At 40.3% G+C, this 25,903-nt stretch overlaps 1 protein-coding gene across 9 annotated transcripts in view; it reads left to right on the plus strand.

The window, feature by feature from the left end:
* The window catches only part of PIR (pirin), a 90,602-nt gene that overhangs the window by 59,207 nt on the left and 5,492 nt on the right, over positions 1-25,903 (plus strand). For 7 of the 9 annotated variants that reach the window (XM_067566148.1, XM_067566150.1, XM_067566149.1 and 4 more), the window contains 3 exons: positions 463-547; positions 14,278-14,322; positions 18,361-18,443. In XM_067566148.1, coding sequence (XP_067422249.1) covers positions 463-547; positions 14,278-14,322; positions 18,361-18,443 — 213 coding nt within the window. Of the gene's footprint in view, positions 1-462; positions 548-2,729; positions 3,122-14,277; positions 14,323-18,360; positions 18,444-21,399; positions 21,438-25,903 lie in introns of those variants that run through there. The other 2 variants (XR_010923272.1, XM_067566153.1) reach the window with 2 other exon arrangements.

Raw genomic sequence — 25,903 nt, forward strand, 5'->3', positions numbered from 1 at the left:
CTGTTCTGTTCGCATCCACTCGTAGTCCCTCCATACAAGCTGACCACTTTTGGGTGTAAGCCATCTCTTCTGCAAGTCTTGTTATATGGAAGAGCCTATTTGTATCTCACCAGCTCATTGATGCTTTCAAACATTTCATATCTCAGCTGGAAATGCAGTTTTTCCCTTTATCCCTTTCTGTACTGTATTTATTATTTAATTTTGTAATGGAACTATTTAACTGTGAAAAGTATTTTGGGATATGGTTTGTATGAAAGATGCTGCAAAGTACAGTTAAATAATTGTAGTGCTGAAGTGATCTTCATATACTGTATATAGTGTATAACTCAATTTTGGTTTTGTTAAATAACAAACTCAGCAATTCATTTGATGACATGTTATTTAAGTAGTGAAAGTCACTATATGATATAGAGATATATTTCATGTATAGCAGTGACCTTTTTCTCCCTACTTCTTCCCTAGTCCAAGGTGTATACTCGCACACCAACGTTATATCTGGACTTCAAGCTGGACAAAGGAGCCAAGCACATTCAGCCAGTTCCCAAAGGTAGGAAAGATTTCATTGACCAGTATTTCAAAGAAATTTAAGCCACTTCTCCTGTAATGGTTTCTGTATGAATCTCTGTGTCTTTGTATAATTATGGGTAAAATATTCTCTGTATGGAGTGTTCTGTATTCTGAGAGTTTAAAAGTTTCAATATGGTAGTTACCTTTGGTCAAATTCTGCCTTTGAATACAGAGGCCTAATTCTCATTGATAGACTCATAGACTATAAGGTCAGAAGGGACCATTATGATCATCTAGTCTGACCTCCTGCACAACACAGGCCACAAAACTTCACCCACCCATTTCTGTAACAGACCCTTAACCTAGGACTGAGTTATTGAAGTCCTCAAATAATGATGTAAAGTCTTCAAGATACAGAGAATCCACCAGGAAGTGATCTCTACCCCACCCTGCAGAGGAAGGTGAAAACCCCCCGGGGTCTCTGCCTGTCTGCCCTGGGGGAAAATTCCTTCACGACCCCAAATATGGTGATCAATTAAACCCTGAACATATGGGCAAGACTCACCAGCCAGACACCCAGAAAGAATTCTTTTTAGTAACTCAGAACCCACCCATCTAACATCCGTTCACAGGCCATTGGGCATATTTACCGTTAGTAGTCAAAGATCAGTCAATTGCCAAATTAGACTGTCCCATCATGCCATCTCCTCCATAAGCATTGATGAGAGTGTCATCCAAATATCTAAGGGCTGAAGATCCTCCCTGTATCTAAAATATAATAGTGGGTTATTAGGCCATATTCTAGTGTCTGAAAACCATTAATAATTGGGAGATGTAAAACTAGTCCAATTAATGTGATTTTGGGAGTCTGGTTTAGGGAAGGGGATGCACCTGCTTAGGATCCACAAGTTGGCAGTGACTAAAAATAATTACCAGCTGTTTAGTGGCTTGAGTCAAAGGAGTTGGTGCTCTTAGATTTGAGGTCGGAGGTTCATATCACAATTGACACTGTAGTATCTTTATTGCTGTTCTCAATGGGGAGATTTCAAAGTACAGCAGCAAGAGGACTAAACTATTCTGTTACCTTTGACAATGGTTTCACTGTACTGACGTAGAAGCTATTAGTGAGAGAATTTGCAAACAGTTGCCTGTACTATGCCTTGTCTGTGGATGAATAGTCCCTTCACGCTCTGGGATTGTCAATCCCAATTTATATCTGAATTCAGTGGCCCTTCCCTCACTGTAGGGGAGAGTCTTCCATTACTTCGGGGGACTGTGCTCACCAACCCAGTCATTAGATAGGCTCAGCTCTAAATTCACTTCAACTGGGAAAAAATTAAGAAAATTAAAACAAAACCAAACAAATAAACAACCTAAAGTTAATTTGTTAGCTTTCTCTATTGGCCTGGGAGAAGCTATTTCAAATGTCTTCAAGAATCAGTCATTTTACTAATCTGATAGCAGAGGACCAGTTGGACAAATGGTGGAATATTATTAAAGCACAGACTACTTGATCCATATAGTTTAGCTGTGGTATTTCAAACATTGTTCTCTCTGTTTCCTTGAATGTATATTTTTAATATAGCGTTTGTTAATTAATAGACTACATTCTGTTGTTGTATAGCAAATACCAATACAATCTGGAGGTTTTCTCACCAAATCTACTGTAAAGAAGCACGGAAATAGTGTTACCATATGGGATTTTCAAGTACATCTATTTCATTCTAAAGTGGCTATTCATGTATTTAAATTCTGTTTCCAATTTTTTTTATGGTCATTATAGTAATCTCTTCAGACTAGACACATCTAGTCTAGGTCATTTAACTTGCTCTCTCAGAAAACAGATGTTTATGTACAATATTTTTACAGTAGCAGCCGAAGCAAGTCACTAAAGTTTTAACCATTACATTCTATGTCACTTGCAAAGAATCTAGGGCCTGATCCTGCAACTTTCCTTCATATGGTAACCTTTACTCTCATGAACAGTCCCAGTCACTTCATTAGGGCTACTCATGTGTATAAAGGTTGGCAGGATTGGGCTCATACTTTAGCAAAATCTCTAACATTACCAAATTCCTTCACATTTGCAACACATTTTTGCTTGTTAGCTCGACAAAAAAGAATTCATTGTTGTTCATCGCTGTAACTGTTGTAAAGTATTTGCAAAGCAAATTGATTTTACTTTTAGTAAAACAATGTAGAGTTGTTTTCTGTCTTCACAGCTGCAGGGGGCGGGGTGTGAGGAAGGGAAGGAAGGAGATAATCTCAGGATTTTGGAACATGGAACACATACAGAAAAACAAATTACCTGTATATGTATTTGTCCCAGATTTCATCAGATACATTACTCATGTACAATAAGAATAATAAATGTGACAAGTTTGGTATGACGTCGCATCTCAGAATATATATATGATATGCAGTCATTCTGTTCATGTGTGAGTATATATAAAATTGTGTCAATCATTAAGAGCTTATTCACTCCATTGCACATAATGGCCCAGAACTTGGCCTCCAAGTAATTCTGTTTTCCCTGGCTAAGAGGACAGCTGGGGCTTCTCTCAGCATAAGGGATACCTAGGAGCATAAAGCTGGTACACCTTCCCACTCTTACCTTAGACATGTCAGGTGTGGGAGGAGGTGTGGCAGACTCTGGCTGTGGAATGGTCCCTATTATTAAGAGACTCTGGCTCTGATTGGGTAAAGCACTTAAGTACCTGTTTATGTCCCATTCACTTATGTCCCAGCACTTGCCTAAGAGCACCCTTGAACTGAAAATCTCTAACCCAGCCTTCTGTGTGCATGAAGGTGCAGTATTCTGTTTGCAATAAAACCAGTTCTTTTCAACCCCTTTATAAACCGAGTTACGTGCCTGCAACGACAGGGATGTTTCAGAGCACTTCTGTAGATAAGCATAATAAAATTGAGAATTGCCTTCTCATCATGCTTCTCTCACTTTGTATGTTACCAAATTTGCAGTACAAAATGTGAAATATAATACTGTGCACTGGCTGGGGAGAAAATCAGCTTATAGCAGCATACCAGGACTGACCCCAAAATAGAGTGACCTGAAAGTCTTGGCTGGTTCATTTCTTTTCTTTGGTATTTCTTCACAAATTCCAGATATCACTGTTATTGTTTTACTTGAAAGTATTATAGTGCTTTAAAAAGAATTCTTATTGTAATCATTTTATATATTGTAACTTTACAATAACTTTTTTCTTATTGTATGAGGGTTGCTCTTCTTGCTTTATAACTGTGGAAACACTTATCATATGTGTGTTGCTTTTATGATGATGATGTACTTCCATTTGTGGTGTGGACTGAAGGAAAGAAGCACTTCAGTAAATGTTTTTGCTATATATTTGTGCTGGAGTATGGTGTCCCTTGTGTGCAGTGCTGTGTGTCAGTTGTGTGGGAGAACAGCATATTAAGTGCAGCTTGGCATTTTATGAAATACTGAGGCCAGTTCTTGCCATGGAAAGGCAGGCACAACTCCCACCGAGGGCTGTCCTTTTGCTGGGGATGGTAGCAGGGGCCCACATGACCTCACCTGCTCCCTGTGCTTTTGTGGTTCCTTCCCAGTCTGTCCCCCGTTGAGATAGGTTCTTCTTTCTCCTGCAAGGTGCTTAGATGGGATCATGACCTCCCTGCTTATTCTTACCTCTCTTTAGGAGATTAGGATCCTTCCTCCCACTGGTTCCTGGTGATGGGGGCAGGAGCCCCATGGCATCACTTGCTGGGGATCCACAGGGCTGTCTTCCTGTGGCAGGGGTGCTCTTCCACCCCGCTGAGGTGGGTGCTGCCAACACAATTGGGAGAATAGGCCTGATCCGTCTTCTGTTGAGTACAGCTCATTGGGTTGGTGGAAGATACCACTTCATCAAAACTGAAACTGTTCACAGCAAAAGGATGGTTTGGACAAATCTCCCAATTTGAAAAAAATTTAGAAAATTTTTTTTTTCCCCTATTTTGAAACAACTTTTCATTTTGAAATGTTACCTTATTTACATATCAATATTTCAAAAAGGTTTAAAAAATGTAAAGAGTGAAATCTGAAATATTTTGAAATTATTGAAGCATAATGTTTCAATTGAGCTGATCAAAATTTTTTTCCGGATTATCAGATCACAAACATTTTTGAGATTTTGACTTTTCGTCCTGGTCTGGGATGGGAAGACATTTCAAAATTTCAAACTCCCACAAGATGGAAAAAACATTTCCCACTCAGTTCTGTAGTTGAAATCAATGTGAGCCATTCCATTGACGTCAGAGAGTGCTGGATCAGAGCCAGTATTATTCACCCACCTCACAAGGATGATGTGAACACTTGTCAGGGTTTGCATAGTGCTTTGAAGTTGTGGTAGGATATGTAAGTGTTAAGTATTATTAAATGGATAATGTTGGGTCAAAATTTTGTCCACAATTTGAGTCTTTGTAAAAATCATTATTTACAAAATATAAAACCAATGGAAATGTTACCATGGCTAATTTTTAATTCCAGTGAGAAGAGTTTTCTTAAGCATACATTCCTCTTTTCTCTTTGTAACTCAGACATCATAACCTGAAAGTGAAAATGACAAAAAATTAGTACAAGTGAAAGTGACTAGTTTATCAATGTCCAGTGTTAGAGAAATGCAAAATTAACAAGCAATAGCAAGTAAAATTATTACGTCAAGTTCTTCCACTTTTCATAATCTTAAGTGTTGTTTGTCACATAAGTGGGGTAATTAAAATGATTTTTAACCTGACTTTGCTCTCTACAAGTAAAACTTTTGAGAGGAAGTAGTGCAATTTAGTGGTGTCATACCATACACAGAGTGGTAAACTGATCTAGTGCTCTTCATACATACTGGGGAACCTCTTCAACAGGAATTGCTGATAAGCCAAAAATAACAGAGAAACGATAGTGTAGGAGCCAAAATTGATTAGCAACAAAAGCATCAAGGAAGTGGATTAGACTTGGGGCAAATATATTATCATGAAGAAGAGGGTAGCTTGATGGATTTAGTGGTTGCAAGCCATACTTTTGGGCAATGCAAGTGAGGAGTAAGACATTGGTATGGGAGTTAACTTGGGCCAGGGATGTGTTACTCTGAAAGATCATTAGTGTTTTCCAAAATATGCATTTTCTATTATTTAAAAATGTGGGACTTGGAGAAGGAGACAGAAGGATATTGAAATACACCCTCCCTTTTTCCAGCCATGTGTTTTATAAAACAAGTGATACCGAAAGAGCAAAAGGGGATGGATAAAAGGAAGGAATTAGGGATTTGGAATGCACAGAGAAAAGAGAAGAAAGATATTTGAGAATTTAGAAAACTCAGAGTATCAAAAATACTTGGTTTACACTAGAGATGTTTCATGGACATTACAGTCATAACATATTTAATCTTCTGGCATGATATTAGAAAGTTAGTTAAAATCCTGCTAACACCACAGACAATACAGTTAATAAATTTTTAATAAAGGCTTGCACAACTGCACCCCTGGAAAGTCTTTGTCACTCTGAAGCACATTTCCTTTTTATAGCCAAACATTGATATAAGAGAATTTAGTTTTATCTTCATTTCTTTTCTCATATTACTGAATACTGATTTACATGTATATTCCCCTTCATAACTGGCTTTTTTCCTGTGCCAGGCTCTAGCAATGTCACATAATTCACTCCCTCTTTGACAGATGGATTGTGATATCACATACATTGTATTAGTGTCTCAGCTATGTTAGTCCAGTCTGTTCTTCAGAGTAAAAGATTGTGTAGGGGAAGAAATTAGTTTAAAATTTCTGTGACAGCACCAGGTATAGTCATTTGTGGCTTTTTTGAGGATTGGGATGAGCGTGAAGTGCTTTCCAACTCAGAAAAGCTGCTTCCATGCTGAGGACACTCGTGCAACTTTGTATAGATTCACTGCCAATCTTCCAATGTTAGTAAAGCTAGTGGCTAATCTACCCTAGTGCTCTCACTGTTGCCAGCATCTCTAAAATTGCACCAATGCTAGAATAACAGTGAGATAATTTCTGAAAATCCAGAGTCTTTTCAAGTCTTCTGCTGAAAAGAGGCCACAATTGGGAAGTAAAACGAATGGGATAAGAGGGATGCTAGAAGGCTCTAATGTTAGTTTGTGAAATACCTTTGTGTAGGGTTGGAAAGCAAGCCACATTTTATATACAGTGATTTCACTATTGAATTTTAGATCTACTGTTTTTGCAGTCTGTGATCATCATCATCATCATCATCATCATCATGGCAGATCCCAAAAGGACGTAGCTTCCTTGCAGTTCGAGCACTACCCAGACTGATCTCTAGCTATGTCCAACAAGATAGTTTGGCTGGCTATTCAGTTTGTATCTGTCACGTGCAATCTTATCAGGCCACTAAAGCTCTTGGAGATCGAGATTGCCAGATGTGTAGGAGCATTCCTTGGTAAACATCCTTCATAATTCAGTAGTCCTCTCTCCTAATAATAAGACTGTACCAAGAAAGTTGCTGACAAAAGCCAAACCAGTGCTGACAGAAGTGGTTGGTGGGTTTGGCTATGGATAGCCTGATTGCTGATCTTGTCCTGCCACTTAATATGGAGTAGCTCACAAAGACTGTGAGAATTCAAACCACCAATCTGCCACTCTTCATCCTTCCTCAGCACCCACGTTTTACTGCTGTCTGTAGAGTGGGTGTAGCTGTAGTCCTATAGATCCACTTGATGTCATGACAGCGAAGGGCCCGGAACATGGCTGTGGCTGCTGCTATATGAGCGTCTGCATTTTTTGAGCATCCTCCAGCACTGTCTATGATGCTGCCCCTGTATTTGATAGTTGCCACTTCCTCAGTGTCCTAACCAGACAGGTTAATACTCGGCTGATTGTAATCTGGAGCTGGAGGCTGCTTGATGGTAATGGCTAGGGACTTAATTTTGTCTGGATTAATAACCAGACCAGTGCATTCTGCTTCTTGCCCAAGCAGATCAGCCATCAGCTGCAGTGATTCACCAAACTGAGCCAACAAAACAATGTCATCGGTATATTTGAAATCTCAAAGGAAAATGGTGTTCTGGTCAGTGCCTACTGCTTCCTGAAGTTTATCCATCAGCTAGTCAATGCTGATTTTGAACAATGAAGGTGATTCAATGCAGCCTTTCTAAACTCGACTGCAACTTTCTGTTCCATAGTAGAGCTCTACAAATAATGACACTATCCAGAGATGCCATGTCATCTCATCAGCTCCCACAAGCTTGCTAGTTGTTGCACTGAATCAAAGGCCTCATGGAAGTCTATAAAAACTACTGTGCATGGCTTATTAAACTCAGCCATCTTCTTAAAAAGCTGTCTCAAGGTAAAGACCTGGAATAATCAGGTCTACAGGCACACTGAGTATCCCGGCCTCTCCCACAAATCATCACTGATTTGAAACATTAACAGGGATGATAACAGCATAATATCTCTATGGTTGCTACATTCACCCTTATTGTCATTTTTTTTTAACAGAGGCAGAATAATTCCTTTCTTCCAGTCATCTCAGATACTATCAATTCACCAAATAGCCTATGCAGCCATGGTACAACAATACTCTCACCTGTCTTCAGCAATTCACATGACATCACAAACCCCTCATGCCTTCCCACATTTCAGCTTATGGACTGCGATCCAGGTCTCTTTTTGGTTGAAAAAAAGGAAGTTCCTGACCCATTTCAATCAGAAGATGGACAGTAGGCAGTGGGCTGTTTGAGGAGTGTCTTGAAATGATCTTCGCAATGACACAACTGACCTTGCAGACTCTGACTAATGCTGCTATCCTGACTCTTTACTTGACAAGCAGGTGCCACCTTCCCCCACAAATGCTGCAGAGTTGAATAGAGGATGTGGCGATTGTGCCTGATGACAGCCTGTGCTAAACTGGCTGAGTGAGTGGACCACCAGCATTCCTTACCTCTCATGCACAATGACATGAGGACATTCTGCAACTTATACACAGGGCAAATGCTATCTTCAGCTATGAACATGTACTTCCATGTACAAATTCAGCAGTGGATTATTTTGAGCTACAAGAGGAGCACATTGTAAATCTAAAAGTAGACTCCATCCCTAAGCTTAGTATAGAAATAGAGAACTTAAAGCCCCAAATATCCAGAATGTTATACACCAGCGGTTCTCAACCTTTTTTTCCCCGAGTACCACTCAGGAAAAAAGGGGGGGGGGGGGGGAGGAAATTTCGGCCTTCTTCAAAGTACCACCGGTTGAGAACCGGTTATACACTATGTTTCTGTTTCCCAGTTATATACAATCACTATCAGAGAAACTCCATTATTATGGTCATCTTTCTAATTTTTATTCTAATTACGTGTGTGTCTTTTGGCTTGCCCATGTTTCCAGTGAAATTAACAGCAAAACTTACATTGACTTCACTCTGAAAAGGATTGGGGCAGCAGAAGTTTTAACAGAACTTTTAAGCCTGGGAACATAGTGCAGGGAGTTACTATATCGGCAGAATTAAACAAAATTAAACACCTTCCTGAAACAACAGGATTATAATAATGCTAACTAAGTGCTGTGTTGTACCTACCTGTTCTCTAAGGGCCTCAAGACTTTCCATATGTTTCTATTTATGGAGAAAGCTGGTAACCTTACAACCGAAGTTTATATGTCATGTTTTTCCAGCCTAATGACAGACTGATAAACAGGGCCCAACTATCTGCGTGTTCTGGGCCTCATGCCCAGAGTTGGGAGGATGTAGATTTTTACAATTATTCTCTGCAGTAGTTGACATGCAAGCACCATTACATGTTTTCTTTAAATTTAGAAAAAAAAATAAAGACTTGGAAGGAAAATCCAGACGGTATTTCAGAGGGACATGTACTTAGACTATTCATTCTGTTATAACAAGTCTCCAGCATAGTTGAGAATTACATAATAATAGCTTGTGTATACCACTTTTAAATCTCCAAGTACTTTACAAAATAAACTAAGCATCGTTATACATTTAGCAAACAGGGAAACTGAAGCATAGAGCAGTGATGTAATTTACCCCACTTCAGGGAAGTAGCAGAACCAAAACTAGAACTTTGGTTCTGTGACTCTGGAAGCCACCCTAACCATTGTACCAAGCATCTTTTTGTAAAATACACATTTGAGATAGAGAGTAGACAATGTAAGTATATTCATTGGGATTTTTTTATTTTTAAAAGAAAAATTTGGGGTTTGTTTTTTGGGGAAAACTTAACAGATTGCCTGATTCTCCCACTACAAGGATACAAGTAACTGCTATCAATGTCACTAGAATTACTTCTGACCTGTGCCAGATATACTTATAGACCAGAAAAAGTAGCACTGTGTTCATTTGTTTGTTGATAGTTATTGAATTTAAATATAATTATTTGCAAAATCCTTGTTACTTCAATGTTACCATTGTAAAGCTAAAACCAAACAGAAAAAAAATCTAAAAATGTGAAGGTTAATGTTTCATTAGCAATGTTAACTTGGCTGCATTGCAGAGAGCTGAATAGAGGACAACACATGGTTGAAATTAACCACTATACTTAAGAATCTGATCAGTAATTGAAAATAATATAAACCTTTTTAACTCACACTAGTGACTGTGAAACCCATGCAAATTATTGAATTTTAGAAGTTTAAAGTAGTGAATATGTAGGACCTAATATAATCACCAGTGAAAATACTGTATATCTCAAATGAGAAACCCAGCTTCTTTTAAATTTAATTATTTCTTCCAGTAACATTAAAAGAAAGGTCATTACAGAACAAGAGTGGCTTCCTTAAATTTAATTACTCTCCCCTGTGGCTTCCATGGTGAAAGTCTGACTATAAATCAAGTTCAATTAATAATAGAAAGAGGCTTCTAAACTAAAATATGTGGTAAAAAATGTTATACCAAATGACAGAAATTGACTCAGGAGAGGGCTGGTATGGATTATAGGGAAAATATTTCCTAGAAGTAAACCTAGCATTTCATTTTACAGAACAGAAATGAAGAAAGAGTTTATAGAATCATAGAATATTAGAGTTGGAAGGGACCTCAGGAAGTCATCTAGTCCAACCCCCTGCTGAACGCAGGACTAATTTCAGCTAAATCATCCCAGCCAGGGCTTTGTCAAGCCGCAGCTTAAAAACCTTTAAAGATGGAGATTCTACCACCTCCCTAGGTAACCCATTCCAGTGCTTCATCACCCTCTTAGTAAAAAACTTTTTCCTAATATCCAACCTAGACCTCCCCCACTGCAACTTGAGACCATTGCTCCTTGTTCTGTCATCTACTACAATTGAGAACAGCTTAGCTCCATCTTCCCTGGAACCCTCTTTCAGGTAGTTAAATGCTGCTATCAAATCCCCTCTCATTATTCTCTTCTGCAGACTAAACAAGCCTAGTTCCCTCAGCCTCTCCTCATAAGTCTTGTGCTCCAGCCCCCTAATCATTTTTGTTGCCCTCCGCTGGACTTTCTCCAACATGTCCACATCCTTTTTGTAGAGCGGGGCCCAAAACTGGACACAGTTCTCCAAATGTGGCCTCACCAATGCCGAATAGAAGAGAAATAATCACTTCCCTTGATCTGCTGGCAATGCTCCTACTAATGCAGCCCAGCACTTGTCCTTGCTGAACCTCATCAGATTTCTTTTGGCCCAATCCTCCAATTTGTCTAGGTCCCTCTGTATCCTATCTATACCTTCCAGGGTATCTACCACTCCCCCTAGCTTAGTGTCATCTGCAGACTTGCTGAGGGTGCAATCTACCCCATCCTCCAGATCATTAATGAAGGTGTTGGACAAAACCGGCCCCAGGACCGACCCCTGGGGCACTCCGCTTGTGATCGGCTGCTAGATATGGAGCCATTGATCACTATCCATTGAGCCCAATGATCTAGCCAGCTCTCTATCCATTTTATAGTCCATTCATCCAACACTATACTTCTTTAACTTGCTGATAAGAATACTATGGGAGATAGTATCAAAGGCTTTGCTAAAGTCAAGGTATATCACGTCCACCACTTTCCCCATATCAACAGAGCCAGTCACCTCTTCATAGAAGGCAATCAGGTTGGTCAGGCATGACTTGCCCTTGGTCAATCCATGTTGACTGTTCCTGAACACCTTCCCCTCTTCTAAGTGCCTTAAAATGGATTCCTTGAGGACCTGCACCATGATTTTTCCAGGGATTGAGGTGAGGCTGACCAGTCTGCAATTCCCTAGATCCTCTTTCTTCCCTTTCTTGAAGATGGGCACTATATTTCCCTTTTTTCAATCATCAGGGACCTCCCCCAATTGCCACGAACTTTCAAAGATGATAGCCAATGGCTCTGAAAGCACATCAGCCAACTCCCTCAGCACCCTTGGATGCATTGCATCCAAGTTAGCTAGAAACTCCTTGAAGAAATTAGTGGGCTAATTCCTCAGATGGTGTAAATTACTAAAGCTACACTAGCTGAGGATCTGGCCCACGGTGTTTAGAAGCATTGCACAAAGAAAAATGGTCCAATAAAATACTAAACTCACAGTACGTAAGAAAATGTATTACTAATAGAAAAGACTGAGAAAGCTCTGAGGCTAGTGCAGAATTACTGTGAAGAAATAAATAAAGTGGATACAGTTCTGGAATTTACACTTTAGAGCCAAGAAAGGAAATCAATAAGTATCTCGTATGAAAGAAAAAAGAAGGCAGACTTAAGTGCTTTTCCCTCCAAGGAGATTTGCATGGAATTTGTGGTATTTTCTCAGAGAGTATTATGCAGCCAAAACAAAAGGTAGATACTGAAAATGATTTCAGACAGGCAAAAATGCCTAAAATCCAAGGGAACTGGCAGAACATTTTGGAAGATCTAATTTCACTTTGTGGAAAAGGGACATGCAGTTAAAATCTTTACAATCAGGTGAAGTGTAAGGTTCGGAGGGGCTATTTTGTGAATTCTGTAATTAGTCAGTGACCTGTCTGGTCGTACAGTAAAGCTATTTAAAACATTTCTACAAGGATGGAATCTCTCAGATTGTATATAAGAGACAGAGAAAAATAAATCCAGAATGCATACACCAATTTCATACCAGTGTGCATGGCTACACATTTAATAGATCCAGAGGGGTAGCCGTGTTAGTCTGTATACAGCAAAAACAATGAGAGTCCTGTAGCACCTTAAAGACTAACAAGCTTCTGCGAGCATAAGCTTTCATGGGCTGTAACCCACTTCATCACTGCAGCCCACGAAAGCTCATGCCTGCAGAAATTTGTTAGTCCTTAAGATGCTACAGGACTCTCGTTGTTTTTACATGTAATAGAGTTGCTTCCAAAACTAAAGGTAGCAGCCAATCAGGATTTATCAAAGGCAGGATTGTGGGATCAATCCTGTAAAGTGCTGAGTGCTCTTCTGGGGCAATGGATGCCTTCAACTGCAGCTGATGTGGTAGGATTGGGTCCAGCATTAAGAGGGCTTCAGGGACACCATACTCACTTGAATTCCAATACTAATAGCTTAGTTAAGGTGGTGTTAAAACCGTGGGTGCATAATTGTCTTATTATCATCATGCCTTTAGCACAAGAGGTCAAATTGCTCATATCAAAAGTTGGAAATTTTGAGGTAAGGCCCACTCTGCGTGGCCTGTGCAAAGATCAAATAAAAAACAAAGATCAAACATGAGAAAACCAGGAAATGCAGAGTTAAAGTTGCATTTCTCAAACAAGACATATGCGCATGCACAACCTTAACCTTGGGATGTCAGCAAATTGTAGTAGCATCCTTTGGCAGGTGAGGAGGGGATCATGGTGAAAATTTGTCTTTCTTGTTTTTCACTTGTTTTAAACTTGTAATATTAAGGTAAATTAGGAAATTGGCTAATGTATTGTTACCCTGTTTTAATTGTGGCTGAGCAGCTAGAAACAAGGAGAAAAAGCCGCTCAATAAGTCCATTATTATTATTTATCATTTATATTGTGGTAGCACCTAAAGGCACTGCCCCTTTGGACTGTATGAATAGGAGATCTTTGGAACTGTGGTGGGCACAAAGAAAATGTTTTTTTTGTTAGGGACAAATAAAGTACTGTGATGTTCTGAATTCTTTGTGCCACCCACAAGTGTTAGAACTGTTCAGTTTTATACAGATTAGATGAGTGAGATAATATCATGTATTCCACCTAAAGAAGAGCTTTGTGTGGTTCAAAAGCTTGTCTCTCACCAACAGAAGTTGGTCCAGTAAAAGATATTACCTCACATACTTTGACTCTCTAATATCTGGGGACCATCACGGCTACAATACCACTGCCGACAACAATTTTACAGAAGCACAAGTCAACATGGGGGCTAAAAATGTGCCACATAAAGAGTCACTGGACACGTGGGAAATTTTTCTAAAATGAATATGTTGGAAGACTTCCACCTATCTCATCATTTTTTCTTTTTGAACAGGTTTTCCTGGTTATTTTTAGTGACTTTCCTGTCTTCTTTCTGTGCAAAGAAATAACAGGAGAAACTGGAAATAGGGGAAATGGTAAAAGTGACCACACAAAATGAAACAATAGAAAAAAATATCAAATTGTTTCCAGTTATCTTAGGTATTACTTATAATGATAGTAGATACAAAATTTCAGATGAAAATGTGAGCTTTTAATTGCTGGTGTACTTTTAAGTGGAATGTATCTATGCAATTACAAGAGTCACGTTGAAGTATATTATGAAGAATGGAGTATACAGTATCAATATAATTCCATGCAGTGTTAGATATGAATACATTAAGATTATGTATGCTAACCTTTAATATTGCTTGATTGTATTTCAGGATGGGCATCTTTTATTTACACGCTATCTGGCAATCTGTATGTTGGTAAGTTTCTCATTAAACTCTTAGTCGTTAAGAGGGAGAAATCAGCTTCTTGAAAATTATTGCTCTGCAGGAAAAAGGAAGATCAGTCCTAAAAATAATTTAGATCCTGTAGTTAAAAAACTAAAAATAACAAAGGTATGTGGTTTAGCACAATGATCTGTTAGTGAAATAGTTTACACTATGCACTTCCATTTAGTATTAATACATGTGCCTATGATACCATCAGGTTTTAATAAAAAAGTATCCCAAAGAACAATTTATATTAAGAGATGATACTTTAATTTTCAATATAATTTTTTCAGATCGGTTTGACAACATAATAAATCTGACTATGGCTCCTGGCCTGGAAGCTCTTCTATGTAGGCTGACTCCTATGCCTTCATAGAGTCCTCGTGGGGCTCCACACGAGGTGCAGGCATCCACCCATATAAGGCAACTTGCATGATGTGGTCATTAAAATGGGCTTTATTGCAAAATGACATAGATATTGTCTAGCGCAAATCAGGGAATAAGACTAGTGTAAAATTCCACCTCTTCAATGTTTTTAAACAAAGAGCAGCCAGATGATAATCTCTAGCTTTTATATAGTGGTTTTCATCAGTAGCTTTCAAAGCATTTTACAAATGACAGCAATACCATTAACCCTATTTTACAGGGCACTGAGCATTGAAGTGTCTTCTCAAGGTCACCTAGGAAGCCAGTGGTACAGCCAGGAAGAAAATCCAGGTTTCCTGAGTCCCAGCCCACTGCTCTGACCATTCAGCCATGCTGCCTCCCACAAGTGGGCCCTTCTCCCCTTCAATCTTTTGTGAGTGGTGCCAGCTGCTGGATCCCACATGCTTCTAGGCCAAATGGGTCTGGGCAGAGTAGGGTCACTTTCTAGTTCTGGATCTCTGCGACACTCTCCCAGGGAAAGAACCCAGGACTGACACCCTTCCTTGGGACATGAAGCTCTGCAGCCCAGCCACAGTAAACCCCCAAATCACTTCCTTAACCCTTCTGAGCCCCTACTTGCTTTTACACAGTGCCCCAGAATTCCACCTTGTTGTGGGCACGCTGAACTTAGTTAGCCGTTTCAGAGACAATGTAGCAGACAAGCAAGGGATGCAAGTTTAGCAAAGGAACTTCTTAACCACAGTCACTTTTAGGAAAGCACTGTATAGAGCTATGGATCTTTGCAACATAACTACCAGTCCTGAGGCAAAGCCTGTTCTAGACTGTTCTCACCACTCCCGTGAGTCTGAGATCTGGTCAGTATTTTAGGCTAGTCAGACTCTTCTGCCTTTTCCATCTCCAGCCCGGTCTTCTGGCATGTGGAGGTGGACATCCCCCTTCTCAGACAACATCTCCCCCTTAAATATACACTCTGACACCGTTTTGCAATGTGCCTAACTGTTAATCTAACTTGTGGCTTTGTCAGCCTCTGCCCCAGGAGCAGACCAGATTAAATGAGTGTCCCAATCTAGTTCCTGGCTGCCTCTTCTGTGTGCTGTGTCAGCTCAGCTGTGCTGGCAGGTCCTCCCATTCCATGCTCCTGCCCACAAGTGCAAGAAGGGGAGTAGCATCCTCATGGAGACAGCTGTTCCCTGTGCTGTAACCTTCCAGATGTGTAGCTCAGACAAGGGAGTGTGTGGTGTCTTACATTACCTCCCCCTCACCCCCATGTGCTGGTATGCTTAGGGCAAGTCACAGCATTGCTCTTTATTGGCAACTGAAAGAAAAAGAACAAGACGTGGTAGCAATTCAAAGTTTGATTGCATGTCATGTGGTGATTCTAGCTGAATATTTTCATTTAATTTGTTTGGGCAGTATACCTCATAATACTAGAAATTATGGACTCTTTTAATTCTTAGCTTCAGAAAAAAAAATAAACCCACTGGGGAATACATAAACAGTAGTTGAGATAGTCACATTCTGAAAATATGACAGTGTAAATTTAGAACCAGGTTTTTCAGGTTGCTTTTCATTTCCTTTTACAAATGTTTAGACAGCCAAATGTAACAGCACTTGCAGCAGAACTATTTTCAGTGGGGCTTTTGTGACCTGCACTCTTAGATTTAGCATTCTTGGCCAAGGTCAGTGATGGAAAATATCTGATTTAGCTGCATTTATAACTGAAAGCCATTTTAAAAACTTTTTTCTTTTGAAACTTACTTTATTTAACATAAAAAAAATCATGATGTTGATCAAATATCAGAGAAATCACCTGGGAACATAGGCATTATCCTCTTTCCTGCTATTCTGCAGCTCTTTTGCAAACATTTTTCATCGTCTTTTTTTTTTTGCAATATTGGAAAATAAATGTAAGATGTTACAAAATTTAGCCAACAGCCTACCATTCAACCATGAAGCCAGAAATTGCTAGAACAGGAACGAAACATACAGATTAAATCTCTGTCTGTACCTCATTTTAAGCGATCGTTCAAATCACAACATTATGGCTCCCATCCATGCACTATGAGAATGAGTGGGAAGGAATATTAATCCCATATAAAGTCAGATGTGCAGTTTCTTGGCAGACTTGAAGATTTAGTCAAGTCTAAATGCTGATTCCTTGGAAGAACAGTAGTAGAAAAATCACCTAGGAAGTGTAATAGGTCATTCTTAAAAGGAGGCTGATGTAATGCCCAGAATATTGGCTACTTTTAGACTTTATTTTATTGCTTTGCAAAGTCCAATTAAATTTTCATAATGAATGCTTCAGTGTTCTTTCTATGTATAAAGAACAAATTGGTTCCAGCAGCTTAGCACTCCTGGAATATCAAACTATAATATGCACACAAAGGAACACAGATGAGCATATTCACTATCCTTGTAGAGCTGACCTTTTGGTGATGCTTGATAGCATTTAAATAATTTTACTGCCATACTTCCATTTGACATATAGTGACACATCCTTTTCCAGTTTCTTCATGATTTTGTACCAGTTTATCAAGCCTACAAGAAGCTGTACATTAATTCCAATATACAAATGTTATTTGTCTGAAAAGGGATCGGTACAATTTCATTTGCCTATTTTTAAAGCCCTCCCCATGTTGAAGTGCTTGGAAATGTCATTTCAGGAAAATAAAGTCATTTCTTACTCGGACCATAATTCAAGGTGGTAGTTTAGTTAGGTAGTTGAGTTACAGCTAACTAAAAGGCCCACAAATCAAGTCGGGACAAGAGTTTGGGGTCAAGGATGGGGTAAGGGATGTCTTCATATTGACCAAAAAAAATCCAGTCAAATTCTGTGTATCTGTGACTAATAGTCATTCAAGGTGAACAGTGAAGCGGGCCCACATAAGGTCCAATTCACCACTTAGATCTCTCTCAGTATAAACGTGTAAGTGGGTCCAAGTAGTGGGTAGGGCCTTGTGTGGGGCTGCTCCACTGGGAGGTGAAATGCACTCTTAAAATCAATAAAAATCCTATTTGAATATGTATAAAAAAGCATTAATAAGAATATGACTATTTTCCCCATGTCTCCTCCATGTCTCTTTTTTTCATCCCTTTTATTAACATGAGTGTTGTATTAGTGAAGTTGTTCTCAATATTTTATATCCAACGACACCATGTTACAACAGAAAAAAAGTTTAGCAACTCTTCTGTCTCCCCTCACAACTGGCCACAAAGTAAAGGAAGGAGGCCATCATCTCCCAGACCTGTTTGCAATCCCTAGGTTGAGAACTCATGTATTAATGTATCAGCTTCATTCATCTCCATCAAACCTCTTCTCTCAACTTGATAGTACTCTATTCTCTGTGGTCATAGTCTAACAGAGGATGCACATAAGTGGACTTGTCAGGGGAGAGGGGGAAGTAATGGCTTTTGTTCATCTGCTGCATAAAGGAAATTAAAAGTAAAATACAACTGAGGTGGACACTGGGTATGTGTGACAGACAGAGTGGGAGTGTTAGAGGAAGATGAATTCAAGAAAAGCTTGCATGTTCTTCAGTAAAATAGCTCTCAGCAGAAATAGTTTGAAAGGACTTTTGATACATTTCATCATTTGATTATGTCATGCATTGTCTTTTTACATATCTGGTCTGTTCATAGGCTCTGATGATGCCCAACAAAAAATAGAACCCCACCACACCGCAGTATTGGACGATGGCGACTGTGTTCAGTTAGAAAACAAGGTGAGCCTTATCCTGTTTGGAGTTTATAACTCATTTCTGTAAAAGATTTTGGATGGGAATTACTAACTTTATTTCTTTGATTGGTATTTCCATCACCTTCCCTCCCACACCCCAACCTTTTAATGCACAGTATGTGCAAATATGCCAGGAGAAATGTTAGGACCAGGAAGAGGCCAGACATCCCAGCATGCTTGTCCTTTTCAGAACTGGTCTTAAAACTGTTTTCTCATTTTTTTCACCCTAGACATCAGTTCTCTCCTTGCTCTAGAAACACATCTACGTTGGGGGGGAAATCCTAATGGGGGAGCTTTGCCACTGACTTCAGTGAAGCCAGGATTTCACCCCGGTGTTTGTTCGGCTCCTTTGTAATGCCTTTCATAATTCTGAACGTTTGAACTGGCTCGAAGTATCCCCTTTCCCAAAGAAGGCAAAGCTCAATTTCACCAACCTTAAGAAACTAGCTAATCCCCAAGTGAACATTTCTCTGGCTTTTGGAGATCCTCTGGTGAGTAGGTGGTGGTGGTGGTGAAAAGGGGTGTCACTGCTGAGAAGCAGGCCCAGTTGAAACCCTTGCCTGATGTGAATCTCAGCCAGCCCCATCTACACCTTATTGAGATCACCCTGCCCTCTCCCTGCCCTGCCCTCCTGCTGTGTTCTGACTCCATCTCTGGTTAGGTCCTGCTCCTCGCTCACATTGAGAAGAATCACGGGGTGGGCAGTGTGTGTGGCAGAGGCTGAGATTGGGATGCATTCACATGTATTCACTCCATCTGTACCAGGCCTAAGTGCATTTCAAGGTGTAAATAAAGCCACTTAAATAAAGTATTAAAACAGGGTGCTTCACCAAGCCTGCACCCATAGTTCATACAGGAGAAAACAGAGATCTTCATGGAAACTTCCCACTTGCAAACATCTCCCAACCTAACCTTCTCCAATCCTTCTACTAGCCCGTTAAACTGTTCTCACTCAATCTTCCTGGGGAAAAGCCTGAAAAGACAGATGGAGAGTCAGGATCTGGCAAACCAAAGAGGGAAATAAATTCCAGACCCAAAGGCTACAAATACAAAGTTCTTTTGGAGGTAGAGAGAAATGAAGTGACCCTGTAGAGAGGAAAAAAGGTGCTCAGAATGTCTTTCCTTCCAACATGCAGAATAGGAAAGAAGGGCATATTCATCCTATGGGTTAAAACCTTTCTCTGACATGCAACAATGGCAAGTGCTTTCTGAAAAATCTAAAAACACTTCTTGATTATTTAGCAAATACCTCAACATGTGGTAGGCACCTTACAGACAAATATAAAGACATGGTCCCAGCTCTGGAGAGCTTGCAGTTGAAGTATAAGGAAGATATTTTGGAGGAAGGGGGATTTTGTTTTGTCTTTGTGGGGGTTTTAAATACATTGTGTGAAAAAGAATTCAGAGTTTTGAGATTAATGTTATCTACTGTATTTCCCGAAACTATCACAGCAGCAATAGATTCAAAGAACTGCAGATTTGTTAAGTATTAATTTTCCTTTTGGGGATCCCCCCAGCTGTTCTTTTTAAACTGTGTATACTGTTTACAGGGATTCTCCCATCCCAGTAAAAATCATTTTTAGGCTTTCCTCACAACTGATATGAAATTCTAGGGTCTATAATCCCTTTGTTGTCTCTTGTCCCTCTCTTTTTTATTTTACCACTTTTAAAAAATGGAGATTTGTTTGCTGCTTCCCAATTTTCAGGAAACTCTTCCCAAGTCTATGTGAACTCTACCAAATGGTGCTGGTCATGAAAAGGGACAGAGGGACAGTCTTGAAGACTGAGGTTCTCGATAGATTCACCAAACACATCCAGCATGAGTAGTACTAGCTTCCCCATACCACCACATCGTCTAAAGGCAGCCCTGGAGGGACTACCTCAAGGGGTCAAAGGCAGGGAATCATGGATACCTATCCAGACTAGAAATAGGTTTGTGCTGTGTATAAGGGCAACAGATTCAAGGGAGAATGAAAGAAGAACTCATTCTCTAAGCCCACCCAGTATTCATTCTTTTCACTGAGACTTGTTAAAACCACATTACTAATATCTATGAATCAACCAGTCCTTCTACAGTGACTTTTTTAATAGGAAATGCAATGTGAGGATTTAACTATAATCTTCAGTAAACTTTATTGATGGTTATAAGATCAGATAAAGGTCAGGAGTGTGCCAAATGAAATCTTAAAATACTTTTTATATGTCGTAAGAGTGGAAAATAATCATCCTATTAAGGCCAGCTATGAACTTTATAATATACATGCTGTATAATATACATTGACTTCTATGTAAACAGCCACAGGCGATAGGCCATTAATTATCCCTTGTTGATGTCAGGGAACTGATTTACCCTTTTATTGACCTGAGATTTGTAAATGTTAAAATCCAGTAAATGTAAGTGTAAAGAATCCGAAATTTCCACTTTTATCATATGGGTTTTCTTTTTAAGTTAGTGCATTATTGTAATAGATGGTCCTGGAATGGAGATGAGGCCTGATAAGGCTATGATAACTCTCATAGCTTTGCTGTTATATACCACTCCATCTATACTTGCATAGTTTATACTACCAGATGAATTATGATCCTTCTATCCACTCTGGAGCCATCTATTGCACATAGAATCATAGAATCGTAGGGTTGGAAGGGACCTCAAGAGGTCTTCTAGTCCAGTCCTCTGCACTTAAGGTAGGACTAAGTATTATCTAGATCATCCCTGACAGGTGTTTGTCTAACCTGCTCTTAAAATGACAGAGATTCCACAAACTCCCTAGGCAATTTATTCCAGTGCTTAAATACCCTGATAATCTTAATGTCCAACTTAAAGCACCGTTGCTGCAATTTAAGACCATTGCAGCAATTGCTTCTTGTCCTATCCTCAGAGATTAACTAGAACAATTTTTCTCCCTCCTCCTTTTAACAATCTTTTATGTCCTTGAAAACAGTCCACAAGGCTTGTTACCTTCTCAAAGAGAGCTGTCAGGTTGGTTTGACACAATTTGTTCTTGACAAATCCATGCTGACTGTTACTTATCACCTTATTATCTTCTAGGTGTTTGCAAATTGATTGCTTGATTATTTTCTCCTTTATCTTTCTGGGTACTGAAGTTAAACTGACTGGTCTGTAATTCCCCGGGTTGTTCTCATTTCCCTTTTTATAGATGGGCACTATATTTGCTCTATTCCAGTCCCTGGAATCTCTCCTGTTTCCCATGACTTTTTGAAGATAATTGCTAATGACTCAGATATCTCCTCAGTCAGCTCCTTGAGTATTCTAGGATGCATTTAATCAGGCCCTGGTGATTTGAAGACATCTAACTTGTCTAAGTAATTTTTAATGTGTTCTTTCCCTATTTTAGCTTCATATCCTACCTCATTTTCAGTAGCATTGCTACTAACCTTTTTGGTGAAAAGATGCCTATATTGCTCTGAGGATATACCAGAAGAGAGTGTCTTAGGAGCAGCAATGGGCAAAACATTTCAGAAAAATAAATACTTATGTTATCCTGTCCTAATTTCAGCCCGCAGTCCATATATCCATCTCAAACCCTGTAGTTCAGCTTAGTTCCTCCATAGCTCTCTTATCTGTTATCTCCATTACACCTACTATCTTTCTGTGTGAAGATTACATTTGTGGGCGGGAGGTTGTCTCTGTTCTGGACTCTCCATGCTGCACCAGGCCAGCTGCTCTGTTGAGATCTCGTACTCTGGGGCCTGATTCTCAGTTACTCAGGCCCATAGCCACAAATGTACTTTGGCACATTCATCCTGTTTTTAGGCACCACTGTGACCACAAAACTCCCACCCAGCTCCTGCCTAACCCTGCAGGTGCCTAAATTCACTCCCATGCTGAAGTTTTTGTGGTAAAAGTTCCCTGGGGGCCTATGTCTGATTCTGGGCATACACATTTCTGTCTGGGCACCTATCTCTTGCCTAAGCACTACAGCAACCCACGAACTGGAGGAATTCAGGCCCTCTGCCTAACTCACCCATGGGGCCAGATCTAGTCAGTCTGCTCAAAGGCCACCTAACTCCATTCAGAACAGCCTGGGGGAAAGAGGAGCTCTCTTATAAACATTAGCCCAGTGGTTCGAGCACTCACGTGGGATGGAGGAGCCCACAAGTACAGGTTCCTCCTCTGCCTCATAGGGCAAAAGGATTTGAACAGGGCTCTGCCACCTCTCAAGATAGTGCCCTAACCACTAGGCTATAGAGTCATTCATTGTCTCCGGCCCCTGTTAATATTCAATTATTCAATTAAAGTAGAATAACTGGAAGAGGAGAGATTCACATCAGAACATCCTGTAGCCTAGGGGTTAGCGCACTCACTTGAGAGGTGGCAGACTCCTGTTCAAATCTTTCTTCTCATCAGGCAGAGGGTGGGATTTGAACTAGCTCCTCCTCACCTCTCCCCACTCCTTGGCTGTTTTGTGTGGAGTTAGGCAGCCCCTGAGTCCCATATGTTTGTTAGGTGAAGGCGTGCCTCTCTTCCCCTAGTTTGCCTCCCTGCAGACCTGACACAAGCACCTAACTCTGTGAGAGGGACGGGACTTAGCATACACCCCTCTGATTCACATCTCCCATTGGCTAGGTGCTCCCTGCCTAGTGCACTGGCTTTGTGGAAAGCATTCTAAGGCACCTATCCTCATTCACTGTGTAGGGAGCCTAGGCACCTGACAAGCTTTGTGGATTGCAGAGAATTCTTTTCCCAGGTGTCTGCCTGGTGGGCCTTGCCCATATGCTCAGGGTCTAACTGATCACCATATTTGGGGTTGGGAAAGAATATTCCCTGGGTCAGATTGGCAGAGACCCTGGAGGGTTTTCGACTTCCTCTTCAGCATGAAGCACAGGTCACTTGCTGGTTTAAACTAGTGTAAATGGTAAATTCTCTGTAACTTGAAGTCTTTAAACCATGATTTGAGGACTTCAGTAACTCAGCCAGAGATTAGGGGTCTATTACAGGAGTGGGTGGGTGAGATTCTGTGGCCTGCAATGTTTTAAAGTCTATGAGTTTGTTCCTGTGATTTGCTAGGTGCCTAAGTCCCTTTGTGGATCCAGGCATCAGTAACTCAGTTCCTGCATTTTAGGCAGGAATGGGAAGGGGGACATATAGAGGGAATAAAAGCAGCTTTAAGCCACCTTGTGCTCCTTATATGCTATGGCCATGCAGTCTTGTCTGGCCCCTGGTTTAAGTTAGGCTAAGGACAGCTTCAGTTTACACTCTATTTCTCATTGTCTCCTATGGGCGCTTGGAAGTGGAAAATTGTCATAGTACACTCAGGCCACACCCTCTCCATCAGAGGTTGGGAACTAGGGCTCTGGGGACCATTTCGACTCACTCTAAGGCCTCTTTACTCCGGCAAAGCAGTGTGAAAGGACCTTTAGCATAGCTGAGAGACTGGCCCTGGGACTTTGCCAGTCAAATAGAGACAAGGTATTTTGTGCCACTTATTACCAGAAATTTTATAGCACTGGAGATCTGATTAAAAAACCAAAAAAAAAAAAAAAAAAGCCAACATTTCATGTAATTATGATGAGTTCACAGATATCAGGGCATCTTTTTTGCGTTTCACCATGATGGGCTGAATTCTGTTCATCTTACTCATGCATGTGGTTCCACTGACAGCTTATGTGGACGAGCCAGGGTCTGGCCTGAGTCTAAAATGCACATGGGGAAACCAATCTTACATCTTCTGTTTCATCTTTGTACATCATCTTTGAAGAAATGTAGTTGTCACTTGGATGTAATCTGACCTCAACCCAAAGGTGCAGCAATGGGACAATCTCTCACAAAAGCTGTTCAGTTGCATGAAGCTACTATAAGTGAGGAATGTTCAGTCAGATTTCTTTGATATCCCATGTGCTCTCAATCAGTAGCCACTTTGATTGCCTGACTGTAGAACTTTAGTGTACTCTGTAAGCAAAAGACTGCACTAAAAACCCAGCAGTTAGTATATCAGCTTTGTTGATGTTATTCCTGGCTGAAATATATAATATTGTTCTAACTGAGGAGTAAGTTAAGTGCCAAATATATCTACCTTGTCTGCAGCACTAGCAATACAGAAGTCATCCTGGCGGGTAGGAGTAGCCATGTGGAGTCTCTTGCTTGACAACTAAGGGGAATCACTTGCAGATAGTGAGCAAGGTTAAGCATGTTGCTGTGACTTAACAGTTTTGTCTTTCTTTGATAAATCATGTGTTTGGCATGGTCCAGAAGTGTTTATTCAGTTGTGCAATTGGTGCAGTCTACGCCCTTGTGTCCCTTGGTAATTTTGCAATAGCAACACATGCCCTTAAGACAATGAGGTTCTATTATTGTAATTTCCTCCTTGCAAAGCATCCAGCAGTTCATCTCTTTCGCTTGCAGTCTCTTCAGAATGCAGCAACGTTTGCTCACTGCTCCAGGGAACTGTTAACCTATTACGCTGTTCTTGCTTATTGTACGTTGACTGCTTGTGAAGTGTCAGATTGATTTGAAATTGTTCTTTGTGGTTTTTACACCTTTTGTGGCTTTATTTGTCACCTCCTCCATTTCCCTCATCTGGACAGGTAATTATATTCTGACACCACTTGCCCTCTAAGGACCACAGCAGTGCGTCAGATTCCAGCCGGTGACCAGCTCTTTGCTATAGTGGGCACTGGATGTGGAATTCATTCCACCAGAAACCTGCCTCTCTTCCTTTCCTCCTACTGTGCAACATCTTAGCTCTTTCTACCCCTTTTTTTGGTGTTGTTCTATTTCCTTTCTTCTTTAATGTTAGATTTCCTCTTAGATTTTTTTTACAGACAAAAGCAAGGGGTTTTTATTCTATTTTATAACATTTGAGGGCATTTTTGAAGTAACAAGAAAAACAAAGGAGTTGGGAATTCGTTGCACGCATTGTAATTCATGTTTCGTGACCATTTCAGCTGTGTTCTGACTTACATGTCACGTAAACACATGTTGAGGGCCACACTGTGGTCAGCCCAGGCACAAGCGTGCAAAGGGGAGAGAGCACAAAGAGATTCCATTCTCTTTCATCTCTTAAGTAGCAGGAAGCCACAATTATAGCCCTTGGTCTCCTGATCAGTGGCTCTGCAGGCTAGTGCCCTGAAGGGTATGAGCTACATCAAAAGGGCAGAGAGAATGCAGAGTTTTGGAACACCACTCCTCCACAGCAGTCAGCAGCTCTGGCTTACCACAGAGGGGATGTTGCAGCCTCTTCAGCATAGGGACCCTCTCCTTGGATATGTGTGTATAGCGCCTAGTGCAATAGGGTCTTGATCCTCAGAAGAGTCTCTCTGGATGTTACTGTAATATAAATATGAAATGAAGGGTGGCACAGCAGTTGCTATCTCCAGGAGGTTTGGGCACAGTGTCTCCCAGAGAGAGAGAGCTGTTTGAAAAATTTCAAATTATTTTAAATTTTGATGACTTTTTTCTGCATTTTTTTTTTTACCAGCTCTCCT

The sequence above is a fragment of the Emydura macquarii genome, unplaced genomic scaffold (assembly GCF_026122565.2).
Source record: "Emydura macquarii macquarii isolate MOO-44397 ecotype Brisbane River unplaced genomic scaffold, CSIRO-AGI_Emac_v2 contig_2734, whole genome shotgun sequence".
In the NCBI taxonomy this organism is placed as follows: domain Eukaryota; kingdom Metazoa; phylum Chordata; order Testudines; family Chelidae; genus Emydura; species Emydura macquarii.